The sequence below is a fragment of the Ictidomys tridecemlineatus genome, chromosome 4, assembly GCF_052094955.1.
Source record: "Ictidomys tridecemlineatus isolate mIctTri1 chromosome 4, mIctTri1.hap1, whole genome shotgun sequence".
In the NCBI taxonomy this organism is placed as follows: Eukaryota; Metazoa; Chordata; class Mammalia; order Rodentia; family Sciuridae; genus Ictidomys; species Ictidomys tridecemlineatus.
Genome location: NC_135480.1, coordinates 200,656,451 through 200,675,306, shown reverse-complemented (window position 1 = coordinate 200,675,306; position 18,856 = coordinate 200,656,451). Strand labels below are relative to the sequence as shown.

The 18,856-nt window shown below is 35.2% G+C and overlaps 1 protein-coding gene across 6 annotated transcripts in view; it reads left to right on the top strand.

Moving 5' to 3' along the window:
• Scai (suppressor of cancer cell invasion) overlaps nt 1–18,856 on the top strand; it is a 147,382-nt gene that overhangs the window by 83,632 nt on the left and 44,894 nt on the right. For all 6 annotated transcript variants that reach the window (XR_013438297.1, XM_078048199.1, XM_078048203.1 and 3 more), the window contains 6 exons: nt 4,364–4,459; nt 5,224–5,310; nt 6,430–6,528; nt 14,915–15,011; nt 16,700–16,798; nt 16,947–17,099. Coding sequence is in view for 5 of the 6 variants with exons in the window: in XM_078048199.1 (XP_077904325.1) it covers nt 4,364–4,459; nt 5,224–5,310; nt 6,430–6,528; nt 14,915–15,011; nt 16,700–16,798; nt 16,947–17,099 (631 nt within the window). In the remaining variant the exon portion in view is untranslated. The remainder of the gene's footprint in view (nt 1–4,363; nt 4,460–5,223; nt 5,311–6,429; nt 6,529–14,914; nt 15,012–16,699; nt 16,799–16,946; nt 17,100–18,856) is intronic.

Sequence of the window (18,856 nt, the reverse complement as noted above, 5' to 3'; positions counted from 1 at the left end):
AGCTATGCACCACCGATCCCGGCTTGCTCAGGCTACTTCTCAGGAATGGGTGTATGGAGTTGCTCTTCTAAGCCCTTCCGTGCCTGGAAATTTCATTATTATTCCTTCTACCTGATTAATAAGCTTTGAAAGCAGTTTTCCCTTTTTTTTGGATGGGGGAATTATTTTAATACAGCATTTCTGATGAAAAGCCTGGTGCTAGTCTGATTCTTTTGTCCTGTAATTTGTTCTTCCTGTTCTGAATTTCATGAAGATGGGTCATTTTTCATTTATCTAGTTTGCTACTTGGTGTGTCCTCAATTTGTAGATATTTCTTCCTTTAGTTTTTTGCTCTATAATTTGTTTGGGTGGCACTCTATTATTGTCTCTCTTCTATTTTTCCATCTCATTGTTTTCTCTTTAGCTTTTTAGTAGATTTCCCGCTTCCAATGAAGTATTATTTCAGCAATAATTTTTAAAATTTTCAACTTCTTTTTTCTGAGTTCTTCACTCATTGAGTCTTGCTCTTATTTTTATGAATATATAAATTCTGAGAATAATAATTTGAATTGTTTTGCTTTTTATCCTGTTCTCTGAATTATGTTTTGTCATGTTACAAACTTTCCTTCAACATCTAACCAATTCTTATTGAAGAATGACATGATAGAAAGTCTGACCAAGGTCACTGTTTATGTAGGCCCTGTTTTCCATGGAGAGATGTGCCTTATGCTAAACGGCTGACCTTATTCTGGGCCCACTCCCATCCTAATCAGTCAATGCCAGAAGAGAAGTTTATCTAGTTTCTCTAATGAGAAATCTCTCCCCTCCTGCCCTCTGGTCCTCTCCTGTCTCTCTGGTCCTCTCCTGTCCCTCTCTCTTTCTTTCCCTGTGCCTAGGAGGATAACTGCAGAGGTAATTGGCATTTCAGGTGGGGATGGGGGGGAGGACATGACAGGTAATATTGGGAATTCAGCCCAGGTATGTTCTCTCACTGAGCTACACCCCACCCTTTCTTTTTTTTTTTTTTATTTTGAGATAGGGTCTTGCTAAATTACCTAGGCAGCCCTGAATCCTCCTGCCTCCCCTCTAAATTGCAGGGATTACACTGTATGTGGGCCCAGCAGCAAATGGTTCTTATGTAGACCTTCAGTTGGATCCTTGTTTGAAACATTTTAATTCCTTTTGATGTTTTGTAACTTCTTTTTAGCTCCTCTTCCCTCTTCAGTTTTTCTTAGGTGCCAGCTTTTCTGCTCGGGCTGGACGTTTTCAGGTTGTCCCTCCAGACCTACCTTTTATCCTATTGCCTCATTGATTTAATTTGAGAGATTGACCTTCGTGGCTGAATCAACAGGCTGGTTTGCACCTGCAGGACACTGAGGGCCTGGGGAGTCAGTGTGGATGCTTTCTGTGCTCACTGCTTAGATGCTGCCTAGCTGCAGCTGGCATCGGGTGTGGCAAAGTGGCCTGAGGGCTCATCAGCATTCTTGTGGTTTCCCTTCTCCCTCTGTTAAACTCTTCTCAGTGACTCATTTGGGTGGTCTCTATTTCCTGCCAGGATTTTGAGTGACAGGAAGTAGTAATATTGACATTTCTTCATATAACAATGTTATTTCTTCATCACATGTTGTTTTTCCAAAAATTTGTTGAAATCTCTCATCTGTTGATTGCCTTTCTCTTTTTATTTTTTTATATATAGATTCTGGAGAGAAAACAGAGATCATGCTTTGCTTTTTTTTTTTAATTTCTTTTTTTAAAGGACAGCTTTGCTGAGGTATTATTCAAATGCCATATAGTTCCGTGTGTACAATTCAGTGGTACGTCTCACAAAAATATAATACCTTTCAATAATGTGAACCAAGAAATATAAGATCTTTATGGAGAAAAATTTCAAATTTGAAAAATAACAATATTTTCCACATAAATGGAATGAATTACTGTTGATCCTCAAAATTATGAAAAATGTCAGTTCTTTAAATTGACCTCTAGATCTGTGCAGTTCTCATTAGAACTCATTAAGGTTTTTTGTAGAATTTGATAAGCTGATATTAAAATTTGCATTCATATGCAAATATAAGGAACCAAGAATAGCCAAAGTACTCCTAAAAAAAAGAGAAACATGCTACACTTATTATAAAGCTAACCTATTATAAAGCTAACTAACAAAATGATGAGGAAAAAATAGAAAGAATAGTGGAATAAAACAAAGATCTGATATATAAGCATAGGGAAAATTATGGCATCACTTGCAGTTCTACCATGTCGGTCAAAAAGGACGTCTTTTGAAAAGTCATTTAAACATAATTCATTAAACATGCCTGAAACCCAGTTTGGTCTTTATGAGTGTTAAATTTGAAAATCAAACCTTTAAGTCTTTTAGAAGACAATGCTATTGTGTGGATGGATTTATTTAAAAAGACAGAAAAGGGCTATATTCCCAACTACTTGAGAGGCTGTGCCAGGAAGATTGCAAGTTTGAGGCCAGCCTTGGCAAATTTAAGAGAACCAGTATCAAAATTTAAAAAAAAAATTTAAAAGGTCTGAGAAATTGGCTCAGTTGTAGATCATTTGCTTAGCACGCATGAGGACTGGGTTCAATCTCTCGTACTGGGAGGAGGGAGAGAAAAGAAAAAGAATTAACTACTAAAATAAAGATGGATATGTTTGTTAAGTACTCGTTAACATTTTTCAATAAAAATGAGATGAAAACTCAGAGTAGGATGAGAAATATATTATGCTACAATCAGTGAATAGATATGGCCCCTTTATAGAGCAGGTGACTTTCAGCTGCACAGCTCTCATGAAATGTAGTTGACTGGTTCATTCAAGTTAGTTCCATGTACCAATAGCTATGCCCATGGTTTCTGAGACATCTCTTTCTGTCTTCTAGACCTTATCACAGGTACTTGAGCTTATCAGGCTTCTACAAGTCTGCCAAATCCTTGGAGTCTTTTCTCTGATCTGTCCTGTCCCAATATGTGAATGTGGGGGGCCACCTGCAGTTAGAGTCTTTAACTGAAGGGCTTTTGCCCTGATGATGAGGCTGAGTCTTAAGGGGCATTTATACCTGGCATCTCAATTGTGTCTTATAGTTGAACATTAGTAATTATATGTTTCAGTCCTGAAAATTCTTGAGTGTGTGGATTTCCTTTTCCTTTTCAACTTCTCACGGCCAGTTCTTTGCTGAATTTGTTTTCTTTATATTTTGTTAAGTGCAACTAATAGCACCCAGGGCTAGTTGCATACATTTTCCTGACTTCTTTGTATAAATCCACAAATTCCTCAGTCTCATTACCTGCCTTTGAGTTAACTGCAGGCAAATGTAATTTTACCACTGTGTTATATATGTTCTTGTTTTTCAGTCTTTGGTAGCAGTTTCTTCATCCAATGCCAGTGTCACATGTGTTACGAGTTATGGCAATAACCTGCTCCTGCTACCAGTTTCTGTAGTAGCTTTCCCTAACTGAGGTTGCTATAACAACCTCCAAATTTTATGCTTTATTTCAATAGAGATTTATTTCTAGCTCCCATGTTAGCTACACGATGCCAGTGGTTCTGAGGCTCCATTAAGTGTCATTCTGTGTTTCAAACTGAAGAGCAATCGATCTTAGGTCAAGGGTAGAGTGAAAATGTTGAATCTTAAACTCCTCTTCATCTTTTCCTCAGATGTGAAGTAGATAATTTGCATTTGTATTTCACTGACCAAAGCAGGTTAATATGGCCAAGCTCAGTTCATATTTAGAGAATGTTTGTCTCTCAAGGACATGTACTGTAAGTCACCAAGCCCAAGGACAGGGATTTTTTTTAAAAAATAAATTTTTAGTTGTAAATGGACACAATACCTTTATTTTGCTTATTTAGTTTTATGTGGTGCCGAGGATCAAACCCAGGGCCACACACATGCTAGGCAAGTGCTCTACCTCTGAGCTACAACCCCAGCCCCAAGGACAGGGATTCTATTTCTCTTATGAGAAGAGGATGGTGGAGTTGAGAACTGTAACCATTTATCTACACACCCACTTCTAAAACACTTCTAAGGCTCCATTTTCAAACTGCTGAAGTCTTAGCTGAAGATGAGCATTTGGGAGTTATCAGTGTGTACGTGAGCATAAATAAGATCACCAAGGGAGAGGGAAGGAAAAGAGTGCTGGATCCTCCTGGTACCTGTGAAGGACACTGGGCACAAGCTATGAGAGGTAATGGAGTGACTAGAAAAGAAAGTGACTTGGACTTTTGTCATAGAACTAGTTTTTGTTCCAAAAATTATAATTAAAAAAAAAAACTAAATGCAAGTACTTTAAATCTATCTAGTTTGTACCATCACAGGAGAGAAGTTCCAAAAAGCTGAAGAGACTTAAAGTTAATATATGCTTTTTTGTTATTACAGAGATTTGCCACAATATGGTCAGAAGCAGTGGCAGTCCTATTTTGGAAGAACTTTTGATGTTTACACCAAACTCTGGAAGTTCCAGCAGCAGCATCGGTAAAGGAATTGTATAGTTAAGGGAGAGGGTAGGCCTGTTTTATCGTTGTTGCAGTTTTGACCTTTAACTATCTAACTAGTGTTTTTTATCTTGGTACTTTTAAAACAGTTTATTTCACTTTCCTGATTCAAAGCAAAGGGAGTTTTTCCCTGTTTATTTAAGATTTTTAAATGTAGTGGTTTGGGTTTTGTTGTTGTTGTGTTTGTACTGGGAATCTAACCCAAGGATACTTTACCACTGAGCTACGTCCCCAGCTTTATTCATTTTATTCTTTTAAATTTGGAGACAGGGTCTCACTAAGTTCCTGAGGGTCTTGCTATATTGCCAGGTCTAGTCTAAATCTTGTGATCCTCCTGCCTCAGCTTCCCCACTCCCTAAGATTATAGGCAAGTGCCACCATCCCAAGCTAAAATGTGGTGTTCTTATCTGATTGTTAACCACAATGTTGTATCTGGAATGTTAGATTAACTCTAACTTGGGTGGGATAGTCCATGGTTTCATCCTAAAGTCTAATGGCCAGAGCTATGTGGGGAGGGGATGTTGCTTCCAGTTTTCATGGGCATAGCTCAGAGCAGTTTCTTTTTATCTCAATTTACTTTAAATAGATATTTAACAAATTCTTTTTTTAGTTGAATGATTATGTTGAAATCTCATGAGAAATTCATGAGCTTTGCTGATTGGTATTTTATCCCATTGAATTTACTGAATTGGTTATTTAAAATTTATAATCTGTTATTTCTATTTCTTATCTCATATAAAACAGACAAGTGTTGGATAATCGGTATGGCTTGAAGCGGTGGCAAATAGGGGAAATCGCTTCCAAGATCGGGCAGCTATACTACCATTATTAGTAAGTGACTTGCTAACGGAGAGAATCAAGTGTTGCCCTGCTGAGCAGATAGTATGCAGGAGTCTGCAAAGTTACTCACTTGCTAGACACTGAGTTATGAATGGAATCTGGTTCAGAACAGATCAGTCAACACAGTATCATGAAATGGCCTTCCATAATACAAATTGTAGTATTTGCTTCAAGGACTCTTGTTGTAACATTTCATGTGGTCAGACTTAAAGGAGTGTGACCTTGACTTTTTTTTTAAGTTCTATTTTGTTCTCAAGTTTTGATTAGTACTGAATGAATTTATTGTTCTTATGGCTTCTTCTAAGTCGTGATACTGTGAAGAAGCATAACACATATATGATGAATGAGTGATTATTTTTGTGAAGGGTGCTTTTAAAAATGCATACTTATAGGATGTATTTGAAAGGTTACATGAGGTAAATGAAAATACTTTGGATTATATTCATAGAGGAATAATATCTGTGCAGTGAAGCCAAAGAAAGAAGATTCCTTTTAGGAATCTAAATCTCATTATCATGAAGTGATATCATTTTACAATAAAAATAACCTGGACCATTTATAAGTGAAAAGACAGCAAAGTCCATTTTTCTACATTTTGGTGTGTCACCCAAAATTCCTGCCCTCAAAATCACTCTCTTAGATAGAATATACTCTTAAAAGGGCCTTGTAAAACTAGAAATACTAAGCACAGAACACAACTCAGTAACATCCAGTGAAGATTAATGTGAGTTAGTCCTTTAATGAAGTTTGTGAGGAAGAAGATTAAAGTGGATCAGTGTTCAAGCAACTATGAATTTGGGGAACGTCATGGAAGATCTGGTTCTAGGAGCAGATATAACCAGATAGAATGTTGTTTGGAGGGTCTTTTCACAGAGGGAGAAAGAAGTGTACTTTGGCATCCAAAAATCTTGGGAGTGGGTTGGGGAGTATTATTATTATTATTATTATTATTATTATTATACATTTTAAGGATGGTGTGATTATGCCTTGCTGATTCAAATTTTGGACAATCATTCCCATCCCCTGTAGATAAATAAGTAATATGGAACAAGTCTTTATCATGGTGTGGAGCTTCAGTTTTAGTCATATATAATATTCTTTTTCTCACAGCTTACGCACATCTGAGACCAGCTATCTGAATGAGGCTTTCTCCTTCTATTCTGCTATTAGACAAAGATCTTATTATTCTCAAGTCAATAAAGAGGACAGGTATGTATGTACTCTGGTTTCAGAAAGATGAGGATAAGACAATCAAAGTCTGTAGTCCGTGTGGAAATTGTACAGAAAAGCATACATTTGTTTATAACTTTTATTCATTTAGTAGGCTTTATTGACTGTCTGCTATGTAGCAGGCCTTCTAAAGCATGCAGGGGTATATATCACCTAAAAGCAATAATATAGATATTATAATGTATGTCACAATTCCAGAGCCAGGTCATAGCACAAAGGAGGGTTGGGGTTATTCCTTTATAGGAGATAAAAGTCACAGTGATTTCTTAAAAAAGAGTTGACTCCAAAGTAAGGCTTCGCTAATAGTCTTTGTTCTTTTTAGCCTGTGTAGTCTTAATTCTGTTGTTTTCACAAGGCTGTTGACAACTGTTATCTAAGACCAGAGAAAAGAGTTCTGATGCCATTTGAATTTTCTTTTGTAAACCTAATAGTGATTTTACAGTTGTATAGCTTCACTATTTAAAAAAGAAAATCATATGGAATTCACCATTTTGTAGAAATCTATTGAGCAGAATTTTGTATCTGCACTGTGGCAAGTACTTGGGTGAAATAAAAAGGAAGGTGTGCTAGTTCCCTTTCAAAAGTTTTATCTTCTATTGGGGTTGTAGACATATTTGGGACATAGGTCGATCACAGTGTTTAGGCAAGAATGGAATTGTGGATGAAATCAAGGATCTGGAAGGTCTCTGTTGCTAATATTCCAAGAGTTGTTGGAGGAGGAAAGTTCAGGTTCAGAATATCTGTGTGTTCTCTCTACTTCCAGCAAAAGGACTCACGGTGGTTATGTAGTGAAAAGACTATATCTTCTTAGCAATAGAAGAAAACACAGTTTTGATATATTTTTCTACAGCAGCTTTGTGGTTGACTGTTGTTAAACTTTTGTGGTTGACTATTGTTTAAAGTTAAACACTGCTGAACAACAGTGTTTTTTGGAAAGCCCAGTCTGATAAATCCCCTCTATTTCCTTGCATATCTTGTTTGGACTGGTCTAGGGGAGTTTGGTTGATACAGTATGATTTGTAGATGCTGAATTCTATATTTTCTCCTGGTGTCTTTTCTTTCTTTCTTTTCTTTTCTCTTTTCTTGCTGCACAGAAAATACATTGTTATGAAGCCCTTTGCATTTTCTTTTCCTTCTTCCTCCCTAAACCAGCACAAATATAATATGTACTACTTGGAGAAGTGTTTTGATCATTTCATCTCCAAAAGACAGTATTTCATTATGAATTTTAGCAAGATATCTACAAAATCTTTTATTTACTACCTCTAGTTTTAACATACCTTGTGCACTTCTAAACACTAGAAAGACTAGATGTTTCAAATAAGTATTTCAGTTTGCCTCTTGGTGTCTTTTTGCCATCCCTTTATTTCATCCCGTATTGAAATTCCATCAGTTATGTTTCTTTCAGGTTTTCTTATGCTGTGATTTACATATTTTTTTATAAATATTTTTTACATATGTACATACTACAGTTCTACAGGTATATTTTATTCAACACTTTTGTTTTTGTTTTTGTATTTTTTTTTGCATTCATGATCTATTGTCTTTATTTCTATTGTACTTTAGACCTCATGCAGGTGAGGCAAGTGCTATACCACTGAACTACATCCCCAGTCCCATTTGTCTTAATTCTTGTCTTAAATTAAATTCTTAATTTAAAATATACCTCTAAAATATGCAAAAGGGCTGTGTAACATTTTATTAGAATTAAAAATACAGGGGCTGGGATTGTGGCTCAGTGGTAGAGCACTCGCCTACCTCATGTGAGGTCCTGGGTTCGATCCTCCGCACCACATAAAAATAAATAAATAAGGGGCTGGGGATATGGCTCAGGCAGTAGTGCGCTTGCCTGGCATGCGCGCGGCGCTGGGTTGGATCCTCAGCACCACATAAAAATAAAGATGTTGGATCCGCCGAAAACTAAAAAATAAATATTTAAAAAATTCTCTCTCTCTCTCTCTCTCTCTCTCTCTCTCTCTCTCTCTCTCTCTCTCTCTCTCTCAAAATAAATAAATAAATAAATAATGTCCAGTTACAACTAAAAAATAAGTATTTAAAAAAATACATATAAGCAGTGAGTTATTTTAAGCAATAGCAATAGACCTTGTGTAATTTACTTTTCTGAATTTTCTAATGTGCCAGAATGGAAATTGGCCTTGAGCCCCGTGGCTTAACACCCAACAGGTTGATTTATTGCATTCATTTTCTACTTAAATAGCAAATATCACATCTGAATTATTTTCTTTTGCTGCCTCTAGAGCAATACATTATCTAGCAGAGCTAGGAGTATTTGGAACCAGAATGACCACATTTCTTGCTTTAGACCAACAAATTAGAATCAAAGGACAATCTAGCATGTAAAACCTTCATCTTGTTCTGTGTGCTTAGGAAGGGCTTTGTTCATTTGGAAGGTTGTTTCTTAGTTTACAGGGGCAAGGGTACCAGTTAAGGTAGCAATCAGCAACAGCTGCTAACTAAAAGTGAGATCAGCAGCCACTAGATTAAACCAAATAAAAAGGCTTTCCATGAGTGCTGGGGTTGTGGCTCAGTGGTAGAGGGCTTGCCTAATATGCATGAGGCACTGAGTTCAAGCCCTGGCACCACATTAAAAAAATAATAAGTAAAATAAAGTTCTTTTTTTTTTTTTTTTTTAAAAAAGGCTTTCCAGAATTTTACAGTTCGTTTAAAAGGCAAAAATTTTCCCCCTGCAAAAGAAATAAGTTTTTCCTGCACTGCCTCAGCACCTAAGGATTATATGGAGGTCAATGTTCCAGCACTCACCAAGGTGAGGGTCTGTCACTAAGCATAGGCAGCTCTCAGAACATCCCACTCTATTGCCATCCTGCTTAGGAGAGGAGATATTATCACATAGTCACTCATTCTGGGAGCCAAAAGCCCTGACAGGTAAATGTGAAGTTAGAGTCCACATCTTACAAGTAGTAGGCCTGGCAGGCTGGACAAAACTAGAACTCTGGAATCCATAGTTAGTTAAGAACAACATGATTTTAACATTAGGGGTGACAGTATTGAAGTTTCCTTTTTTTTTTTTTTTAAATAAGAAACATGAATCTAAAGTAGAAGGCTTTGGCACTTCATAGGGTGGGACCCATGATAAGGAGGACTTGATGTGGCCCTTTCCAGTGAAGGTTTCATCTGTAGTCACCAGTAGGACTGTGGTATGTGATTCTGGTTTTCAGATGCAGTGGGGGTGGCCTCTCACACAAATGAGTGCATAGCATTGATGAATCTAATCTGTGCTTTGCTGCAGTTCTACACAGTAGGTTTGAGAATGGAGTCACCCACTCGCTTCTATATGATCATTTAATGTAGGGGTCAGCAAACTAGGTCTGCTTGCCTGATTTTTCTATCTCCTGACAGCTTAGAAATGCTATCACACTTTACAAGATTGAAAAAAATAAAAATATAAATGTACTAGAAATGCCATATATGGCTTGCAAAGCTTTAAATAGTCACTATCTATCTGGAGTGCATCACGATCGAGTAGGGCTCATCCCAGGGATGCATGGTCCATGTGGAAATCAATAAACATAATTCATCTCATTAATAGATTTAAAGACAAGAATCATATGATCATTTCAATAGATGAGGAAAAACATTTGACAAAATACAGCACCCTTTTATTCTCAAAACCCTAGAAAAACTAAAGGATAATAGGAACATACTTCAACATTATAAAAGCTATATATGCTAAACCTAAGGCCAATATCATTTCTAAATGGAGAAAAAATTGAAAGCATTCCCTTTAAAGAACTAGAAAAAGACAAAAAGATGCCCTCTTTCACCACTTTTATTCAACATCTTGAAACTGTAGCCAGAGCAATTATGATAGAAGAAAGAAATTAAATGGATACAAATAGGAAAAGAAGAACTCAAACTATCACTATTTGCTGACAACATGATTCTATATTTAGAAGATTGAAAAAGTTCCACCAGAAAAGTTAATAGAACTAATAAATGAATTCAGCAAAGTAGCAGGATTTAAAAATCAATACCCATAAATCAAATGTGTTCCTATACATCAGTGAAAGAAAATCCACTGAAAGAAAAATTAGGAAAACTACCCCATTCACAATACCCTCAAAAACCATAAAATATTTGGAAATCTAATAAAAGGTGAACTATCTCTACAATGAAAACTACAGAACGCTAAAGAAAAAAATAGAAGAAAACCTTAGAAGATAGAAAGATTTCCCAAGCTCTTGGATAGGAAAATCAATGTTGTCACAATGGCCATATACCAAAAGCATTATGCAAATTTAATGCAATCCCTATTAAATTCCCCATAACATTCTTCATAGAAATAGAAAAAACAATCATGAAATTCATTTGGAAAAATAAGAGACCCAGAATAGCCAAAGCAATCTATTGCAGGAAAAGTGAAGTAGGAGGCTTAACAACATTAGACCATAAATTATACTGCTGAGCCGTAGTAACAAAAATGGCATGGTATTGCTACCAAAACAGAGACAGACCAATGCTACAGAATAGAAGACACAGAGACAAATCCACATAAATACAGTTATCTCATACTAGACAAAGGCACCAAAAACATACATTGGAGAAAAGATGGCCTCGTCAACAAATGGTGCTAGGAAAACTGGAAATCCATATGTAGCTAGAACAGAGACCCTGTTCCTAACAGGAGAAAAAGTAGGCCCAAATCTTCACCATGTCAGCTCATGAACTGACTTCCTTCACAAGACCCCCAAAGTGCAAGAAGTAAAATCAAGAATCAATAAATGGAATGCAATCAAACTAAAATCCTTCTTCATGGCAAAGGAAACAATCAATAATGTGAAGAGAGAGCCTACAGAATGGGAGAAAATCTTGTGTGTACCTCAGATGGAGCATTAATCTCCAGGATATATGAAGAACTCAAAAAACTTAACACCAAAAAAAAAAAAAAAAAACCAAAAACCAAACAAACAAAAAACAATCCAATCAATAAATGGGCTAAGGAGCTGAACAGATACTTCACAAAAGAAGAAATAGAATGGATCAACAAATATATGGAAAATGTTCAACATCTCTAGCAACTAGAGAAATGCAAATTAAAACTACACTGAGATTTCATCTCACTCCAGTCAGAATGGTTATTATAAAGAATAAAAGCAACAATATATGTTGGCAAGGATGTGGGGGAAAAGGTACACTCATACATTGCTGGTGGGACTGCAGATTGGTGCAACCACTATGGAAAGCAGTATGGAGATTCCTCAGAAAACTTCAGAGTGGAACGACCATTTGACCCAGCTATCCCTCTCCTAGATTTAAACCTGAAGGACTTAAAATCAGCCTACTGCAGTGATGCAGCCACATCAATGTTTATAGCAGCTCCATTCACAATAGCTAAACTATGGGACCAACCTAAGTGCTCTTCTACAGATAATAGATAAAGAAAATGTGGTATTTATACACAATAGAATATTACTTAGCCTTAAAGAAGAATGAAATTATGGTATTTGCTGGTAAATGGATGGAGCTGGAGAAGATTATGCTAAGTGAAATAAGCCAGTTCCAAAGAACCAAAGCCTAAATGTTTTCTCTGATATGCGGATGCTAATTCACAATAAGTGGGGGCAGCTAAGAAAGAATAGAAGTACTTTGGATTAGACAGAGGGGAGTGAAAGGAGGGGAGGGGGTATGGGAGTAGGGAGGATAGTAGAACAAATCTTTGTATGATTACATGACCTGGTTAACTCCACATCATGTACAACCAGAAGAATGAGAAGTTATACTCCATTTATGTATGATGTGTCAAAATGCATTCTACTTTCATATACAACTGATTAGAACAAATAAAAATAACAAATAAATAAATAGTTATTTTTCGGCCCTTTATAGAAAATTTGCTGCTTGTATTACCAGTGATATAGATTCATAGAACCTATATTTTTATCAAAAATTAAAGGGCTAGTCATTAATAGTTCAAGTAGGAATTGATGTCATCCTTCTCCTGATTTTCTTTTTGTTTTGAATTCCATTTCTGACAGGGTGTAGGCTAGATAACCTAAAATACTTTCTGTCTGAAAACACATAGACATGCTGGCTAACAGACTAGTCATCCCTTCAAATGGACAGCTCAGTTTCAAGAAAGAGAGTCGTCCACTCTTTATTGTGACTAGTGTTATGACAGCTTTGTAAGAGATGGTGGGGTGTGGTGGCAAAAGAGCAAGGAAGAGGAAGGTTAAGAGCTAGAAGGAAGGGATGGTGTACAGTACGGATCGGTGAGAAAAACGTATCCCCTTACTCCTAAAACAAGATTTTGTAAAACAGTGATCATTGTGATAATGGCTGATTGGGGTTGTTAAAATGGGAATAAAATCCTATGTAACGTGATTTATTCTGAAAAAGGATAAAGAACTAAATCATTCTTATAAAATCCTTTTTATAGTTCAGAAGAAGCATGGAGTCAAGAAAAGTTTACTAATAAAAATTTTAAGAATTTTTAAAAATATAAGGAGAATTTGGAACAAATAGAAGGGAGACAGGGATTTATATATTTATAATAGCATGCAGGAAAGGAGAAAATTCCCAAAATGTATAGCACAAAATAATAAACACAAATTCAAATACAGTGGTAATCATGGTAAGTGAAAGTAATCAGAACTTTCTAGTTAATGACAGATTACCAGTGTATTATTTTAGAAAAACACAGTTTTATACTGTTAATTACAGACTCTCTAGAAACATTAAGTGCAAAGAAAAGAGAAAATTAAAATTTTCCTAAGAAAAAGAAATTTTAGTGAATTCTATATTTATTTACCACAGAAAATATTATTAAGAGTAGAAGTTTATTGTATAAAAATAAAAGCAACAACCCAAGATAATACAAAAATCCTTTACTTGCATATGCCCAATACTAAAACTGTATAATAAACCAAAAATTGGGAAATAGATAAATGGTCTAATGTACATGAAAAGTTTTATATATTAAAACAAAAAGTTATAAGAAGGTTTGAGTGAAATTTGAGAACTTATTCTGTGTGCATAAAACTATATACAACAATAAGAAAATATATTATTTCCAAGCTATATGAAAACCGTGTGAAATTGAAAAATCAATCTGCTACAGAAAAATTCAATACAATTTTCTAGGAAACATCTTCTAATGATGATGTGAGTCCATTATAAGAAATAAAAACAGCTTTAAAAAAAATCAATGCATTTGTCAGTTAGTATTCACATTTCTAAATACTCCTGAATGAAAGATTTTTTTTTTTACTATGGAAAATGTCAAAAATATATGAAATTGTACACTTGTAAGGTTATTGTAGTTTTGGTGTGGGATATAGAAAGCAGGAAGTAGAAGTTGGAAATGTCACATTTGAATTGATAAGGGGTAAGTGTGAAGTGTCGGGTGTGAACACGTACAATATTGGTAAGTTAGTGCATATTGCTACTCCTAGCAACCACTGAAGGTACAATAACAAAGAAGAGGTATAAATAAGAAGTCAATAGAGGATATAAAATGGAATACTATAAATGCTTTATTAATTAAAAGGAACAAGAGGAACTCTAAAACAGAGAGGGCAAATGGGGAACAGATAATGTGCAAGGTAGTTGACAAACCCAGCTAAAACACTGACAACATTAAATGTAAATGGTTTGGGTACATCAGATACAAGGCAGAGATTGTCCAAAGTGGATAGAAAAGAACCTCACTATATACTACTCATAAAAAAAAAAAAATGCACTTAAATTAAAAGTCACGGATAATGGAAAGTAGAAATGTGGTAAAAGGCCTGTCATACAAACAGTAAGCATGAGAAGCTGGTTGATTTATGTCATAAAAATGGGACTTTAAGACCAAGAATGTTCTTCCTGGACTACTGTAGTCTCATATTTTTCCTGCCTGTAGTCTTCTGCTCTTCTTTATACTCCTAAACATTTACTGCTTTCCCCAGGAAGCCTTTTCTCACCCAAGACCCAGTAGTATGGGCTCTAGTAGTAGTCTGTTCCTCTTGCCATCCTATTTACTCTTCTGTGCCTTAAGTGTCTGACTCCTCTGTATTTTAAGTACTTTTCTGTCTCTAAGGTCTGTAAAGAAGGGGCTTTGTCCCTCTCTCTGTATTTTAATTATGGTATTTTTAGCATTTTGCAGAGTGCCTTAATCACCTACGTTCTCAATAGATATTTGTTGAATGCATAAATACATGAATGATGACTTAATGAATCATGAAGAACTGTGTTTGAAAGGCCATGTTGTTCTCTGTGGCAGTATTTGTTAACTGTCCAAAAAATGACAGTTTTTTAAAATCATCAGAAAGTTTAAAAATTTTAAAAATCATGTATTCTGTTTTCATTTAATGAGCTTTTTTTTTTCCCTATTTATCTGCCATAGACCCGAGTTAGTAGTCAAGAAACTGCGATACTATGCAAGATTCATAGTAGTTTGTCTTCTTCTCAACAAAATGGATGTTGTGAAGGATCTGGTAAAGGTAACGTCCTTTAAAATAAGAAAAATCCTAATCTCTATTTGTATACAAATAGTTTTATTAAAAGTGAATTTTACGCTGGGTGTACTGGTGCATGCCTATAATCCTAGCTCTTAGGAGGTTGGGGCACAAAGATCACAAGTTCAAGGCCTACCTCAGCAGTTTAGTGACACCCTGTCTGAAAATAAAAAATAAAAAGTTCCGAGGGTATAGTTCAGTGCTGGAGTACTTGCCTCGCTTGCATTAGGTCCCCAGTTCAATCTCAATACTATAGACTAACCTAATTTGTGCATATGTATGGTACTGGAGATCTTACCCAGGGCTAAATGTATGATAAACATGTGCTCTACTACAGAGCTACTCCCATCCCTAAGCTAATTTTGACATATCTAGTGACAACATTCAAAATACAGTACCCTCTGACAAAAGTAATGATAAAAATTTCCCACCTCTCTTCTCATTTTAAACATCTTTACACTGCTCTTAGATAATTATCTTATTTTCTTTTGTCCCTTCAGTATGTTTTACACTTTACAGCCCATCAGTGGATTGTTGAGAAATGTAAACAAAGTTGAAATACTTTATTTAGGAGAAAATGATTGAAAGGTTAGGTTGAAAAAATTTATAAAGTTTTATAGCAGTATTGTGAATGAATTTTTTAGTTTGTATCACTCTGTCCTTCATTCGCTCAGGTGCTTAAAAGCTAACTGTCTTGAGGGTCCACTTAGTTATTGCATAGTCCACAGTTATTGCATACCAAACTCAGCTTGCTCTACTACCAGTGGTTTCAACAGCATATTAATATTTGGTTTACAAGTATGACCTACTAGTTTTCACAAAGCCACCAGAAATAGCTCTGTATAATCCTCCTCTGTCTTCCTCTACCTCCAGTTACTAATAATACTCCTTCCAAAATACGTATGATATAAAACCAAATAATATCAGGAAGCATTTTAAAACACACACACACATACACACACACACATACACACACACACACACACACACATACCTGCATATATATATATAGGATGCACTTAGTGCTCACAGTTGTTGCATACCAAACTCAGCTTGCTTTACTACCACTGGTTTCGTCAGCATATTAATAGTTGTTTTTCAAGCATGACCTACTAAAATGTGTGTGTGTGTGTGTGTGTGTGTGTGTGTATATATGTTATAATATAGCTATGTATTTTTATGTGTTTTATATATGTGTGTGTGTATTTAGTTGTAATTGGACATAATACCTTTATTTTATTTATTTTTATGTGGTGCTGAGGATCAAACCCAGTGCCTTGCATGTGCTAGGCAACTGCTCTACTGTTGAGCCACAATCCCAGCCCTGTATTTTTCAAATTAATTAATTAATTAGTTCTAATTTGTTATTAGAAATTGTTTAACATTAAAATTCATTAATTTTTCTCTTTAGACTTTTCTATTAATAAATTTTTTCTTGATGTAGTGCTAAGTAGGCATTGTAGCTCTATAAAGATCTTATTTGTGTGTATCATTTTGATGTTTTGAGTTTTGAAGCAAAAACCACGCAATTTTTGTTGTTTTCAATTATAATTGGAACTGTGTATATCTTCTATGAGAACTCTATCATGTTCTGTCAAGAATGTTACAATGTAGCTATGTATTTTTATGTGTGTTTTTAGTAACCTCTTTTCTTTGTGGTATTTTAAAATCAGGAATTGTCAGATGAAATTGAGGATTATACTCACAGGTTTAATACTGAAGATCAAGTGGAATGGAACTTGGTGCTTCAAGAAGTGGCAGCTTTCATTGAGGTCAGTGTTTGGAAAGAAAGACTACTAATTGTGGATAAGCAAATGGTCGTATGGTGTGTGTTTTTTTATTGTGGATATATGTCAAGAAGAAGAAATAAATTATTATAGTGATCTTTGTCTCACCATCAGCTTCTTACTTTTTCTTTAGGCGGATCCTGTAATGGTGTTAAATGACGATAATACCATTGTTATCACATCTAATCGCCTTGCTGAAACGGGAGCCCCATTGCTGGAGCAGGGCATGATTGTGGGACAGTTGTCTCTGGCTGATGCACTTATTATTGGTAATTGTAATAATCAGGTAAAGAATTGTGAAGAAATTATGCTTAAAATTCACTTTAAAAATATATTTATCATATAGAATTCTTTGCTTGTAAATATCCTAATATCTTTCAGTGAGGAAATGATGATTTAAATTATGCTGTGTGCATGTGTGGCGACCCAGGAGGCTGCAGCAAGAGGATCACAAGGTGGAAGAAACTGAGCAAGACCTTGTCTCAAAATAAAATAACAAAAAGGACTGGGGATGAGGCTCAGTGATAAAATACCCATGGGTTCAATCCCCAGTACAAAAAAAAAATTATGTGCATATTACTGAAATTTAATTGTTTAGAATGAATTTTTAATGACACAGGGAGATTCTTATAAGTGAAAATTCACTATGGAAGTATATAAATAAAATTATTTTATGTGTCAGAAGTCTATATATATATATATATATATATATATATATGCACAGAAAAGGAATAGCAAGAAATTTACCAATGTCTAGAAGGTTTACCTCTCAACAGCAGAATTACAAGTGTCTTTTATTTTGTTCTTTGCAACTTTCTAAGCTATCCAAGAGTTCTATATATAATACAATCAGGCAAAAGTAAGAGAGGAGTTGTTTTTGAGTACATTTGTGAAAAGTGAATTTTGGATTTTTTTTTCATGATAAAACAATTTCATGACGATGATAAGGATTTAATGTACTAGAAATGTAAGTTACTAAATACTGCTGGATGTTGAAAAAGTCATGAAGTTTTCTATATGTGTTATAAACTCAAGTTTTAATTTTGGAAACTTCCCTAGGACCTATCATTTTTCATATTGTATTTTGCTAGTAAGTACTCTTTCATTTTTTATTTATATAGCTATTATTTTTCCAATTTTTAAATTAAAACATTCTTAAAATTATGTGCACACATGAACTGGACAGATTTTGAAACATTTAGTCTGTTTAGTTTTATTATCTGAAGGATCAGTATTTTTCTCACTTTTTAAAATTCAAATAAAATTTAATCAAAGAAAAAATTTTAAAATTTAATTAGTTATACATGATAGTAGAATGCATTTTGACACATTATACACAAATGGAGCACAACTTCTTTCTCTGGCTATACATGGTGCAGTCACACTGGTAGTATAATCATACATGTATGTAGGTAATAAAGTCCATCTCATTCCACTGTCCTTCCCATCCTTTCCCACCCTCCCCTGCCATCCCTTCACTCCCCTCTGCACAATCAAACATTATTTCCTTTATGATTCCCTACCCCCCCTATTATGGATCAGCAAAGAAATTTTTATTAATCAAGGAAATGTAAATTAAAACCTAGTGACCTTGGCTCACTGGTAGGTACCTGTAATCCCAGACACTTGGAGTCTAAGGCAGGAAGATCCCAAGTTCAAGACCAGCCTCAGCAATTTAGCGAGACCCTGGCTAAAAATAAAAAATAAGGATTGGGAATGTTGCTTAATGGAAGTGCCCCTGGGTTCAATCTGTGATACAAAAACAAAACAAAATATTACTTTATCTTTTACATTTAGATCTGTGGTCAATCTTGAATTTGTATTTTTTTTGGTGACATACCTTCAGTTCATGTTATGAACCTCAATATAGCTAAAGTAAATTATCTTTTTTTTTTTTCATTACTGGGGATTGAACTCTGGACTGCTAGGCAAGTGCCCTACCACTGAGCTACTTCCCTAACTCTTTAATTTATTCAGACAGAGCTTTGTTAACTTACGTTAGCTTTAACAGACTTAAAATCCTCTTGCATCAGACTTTTGAGT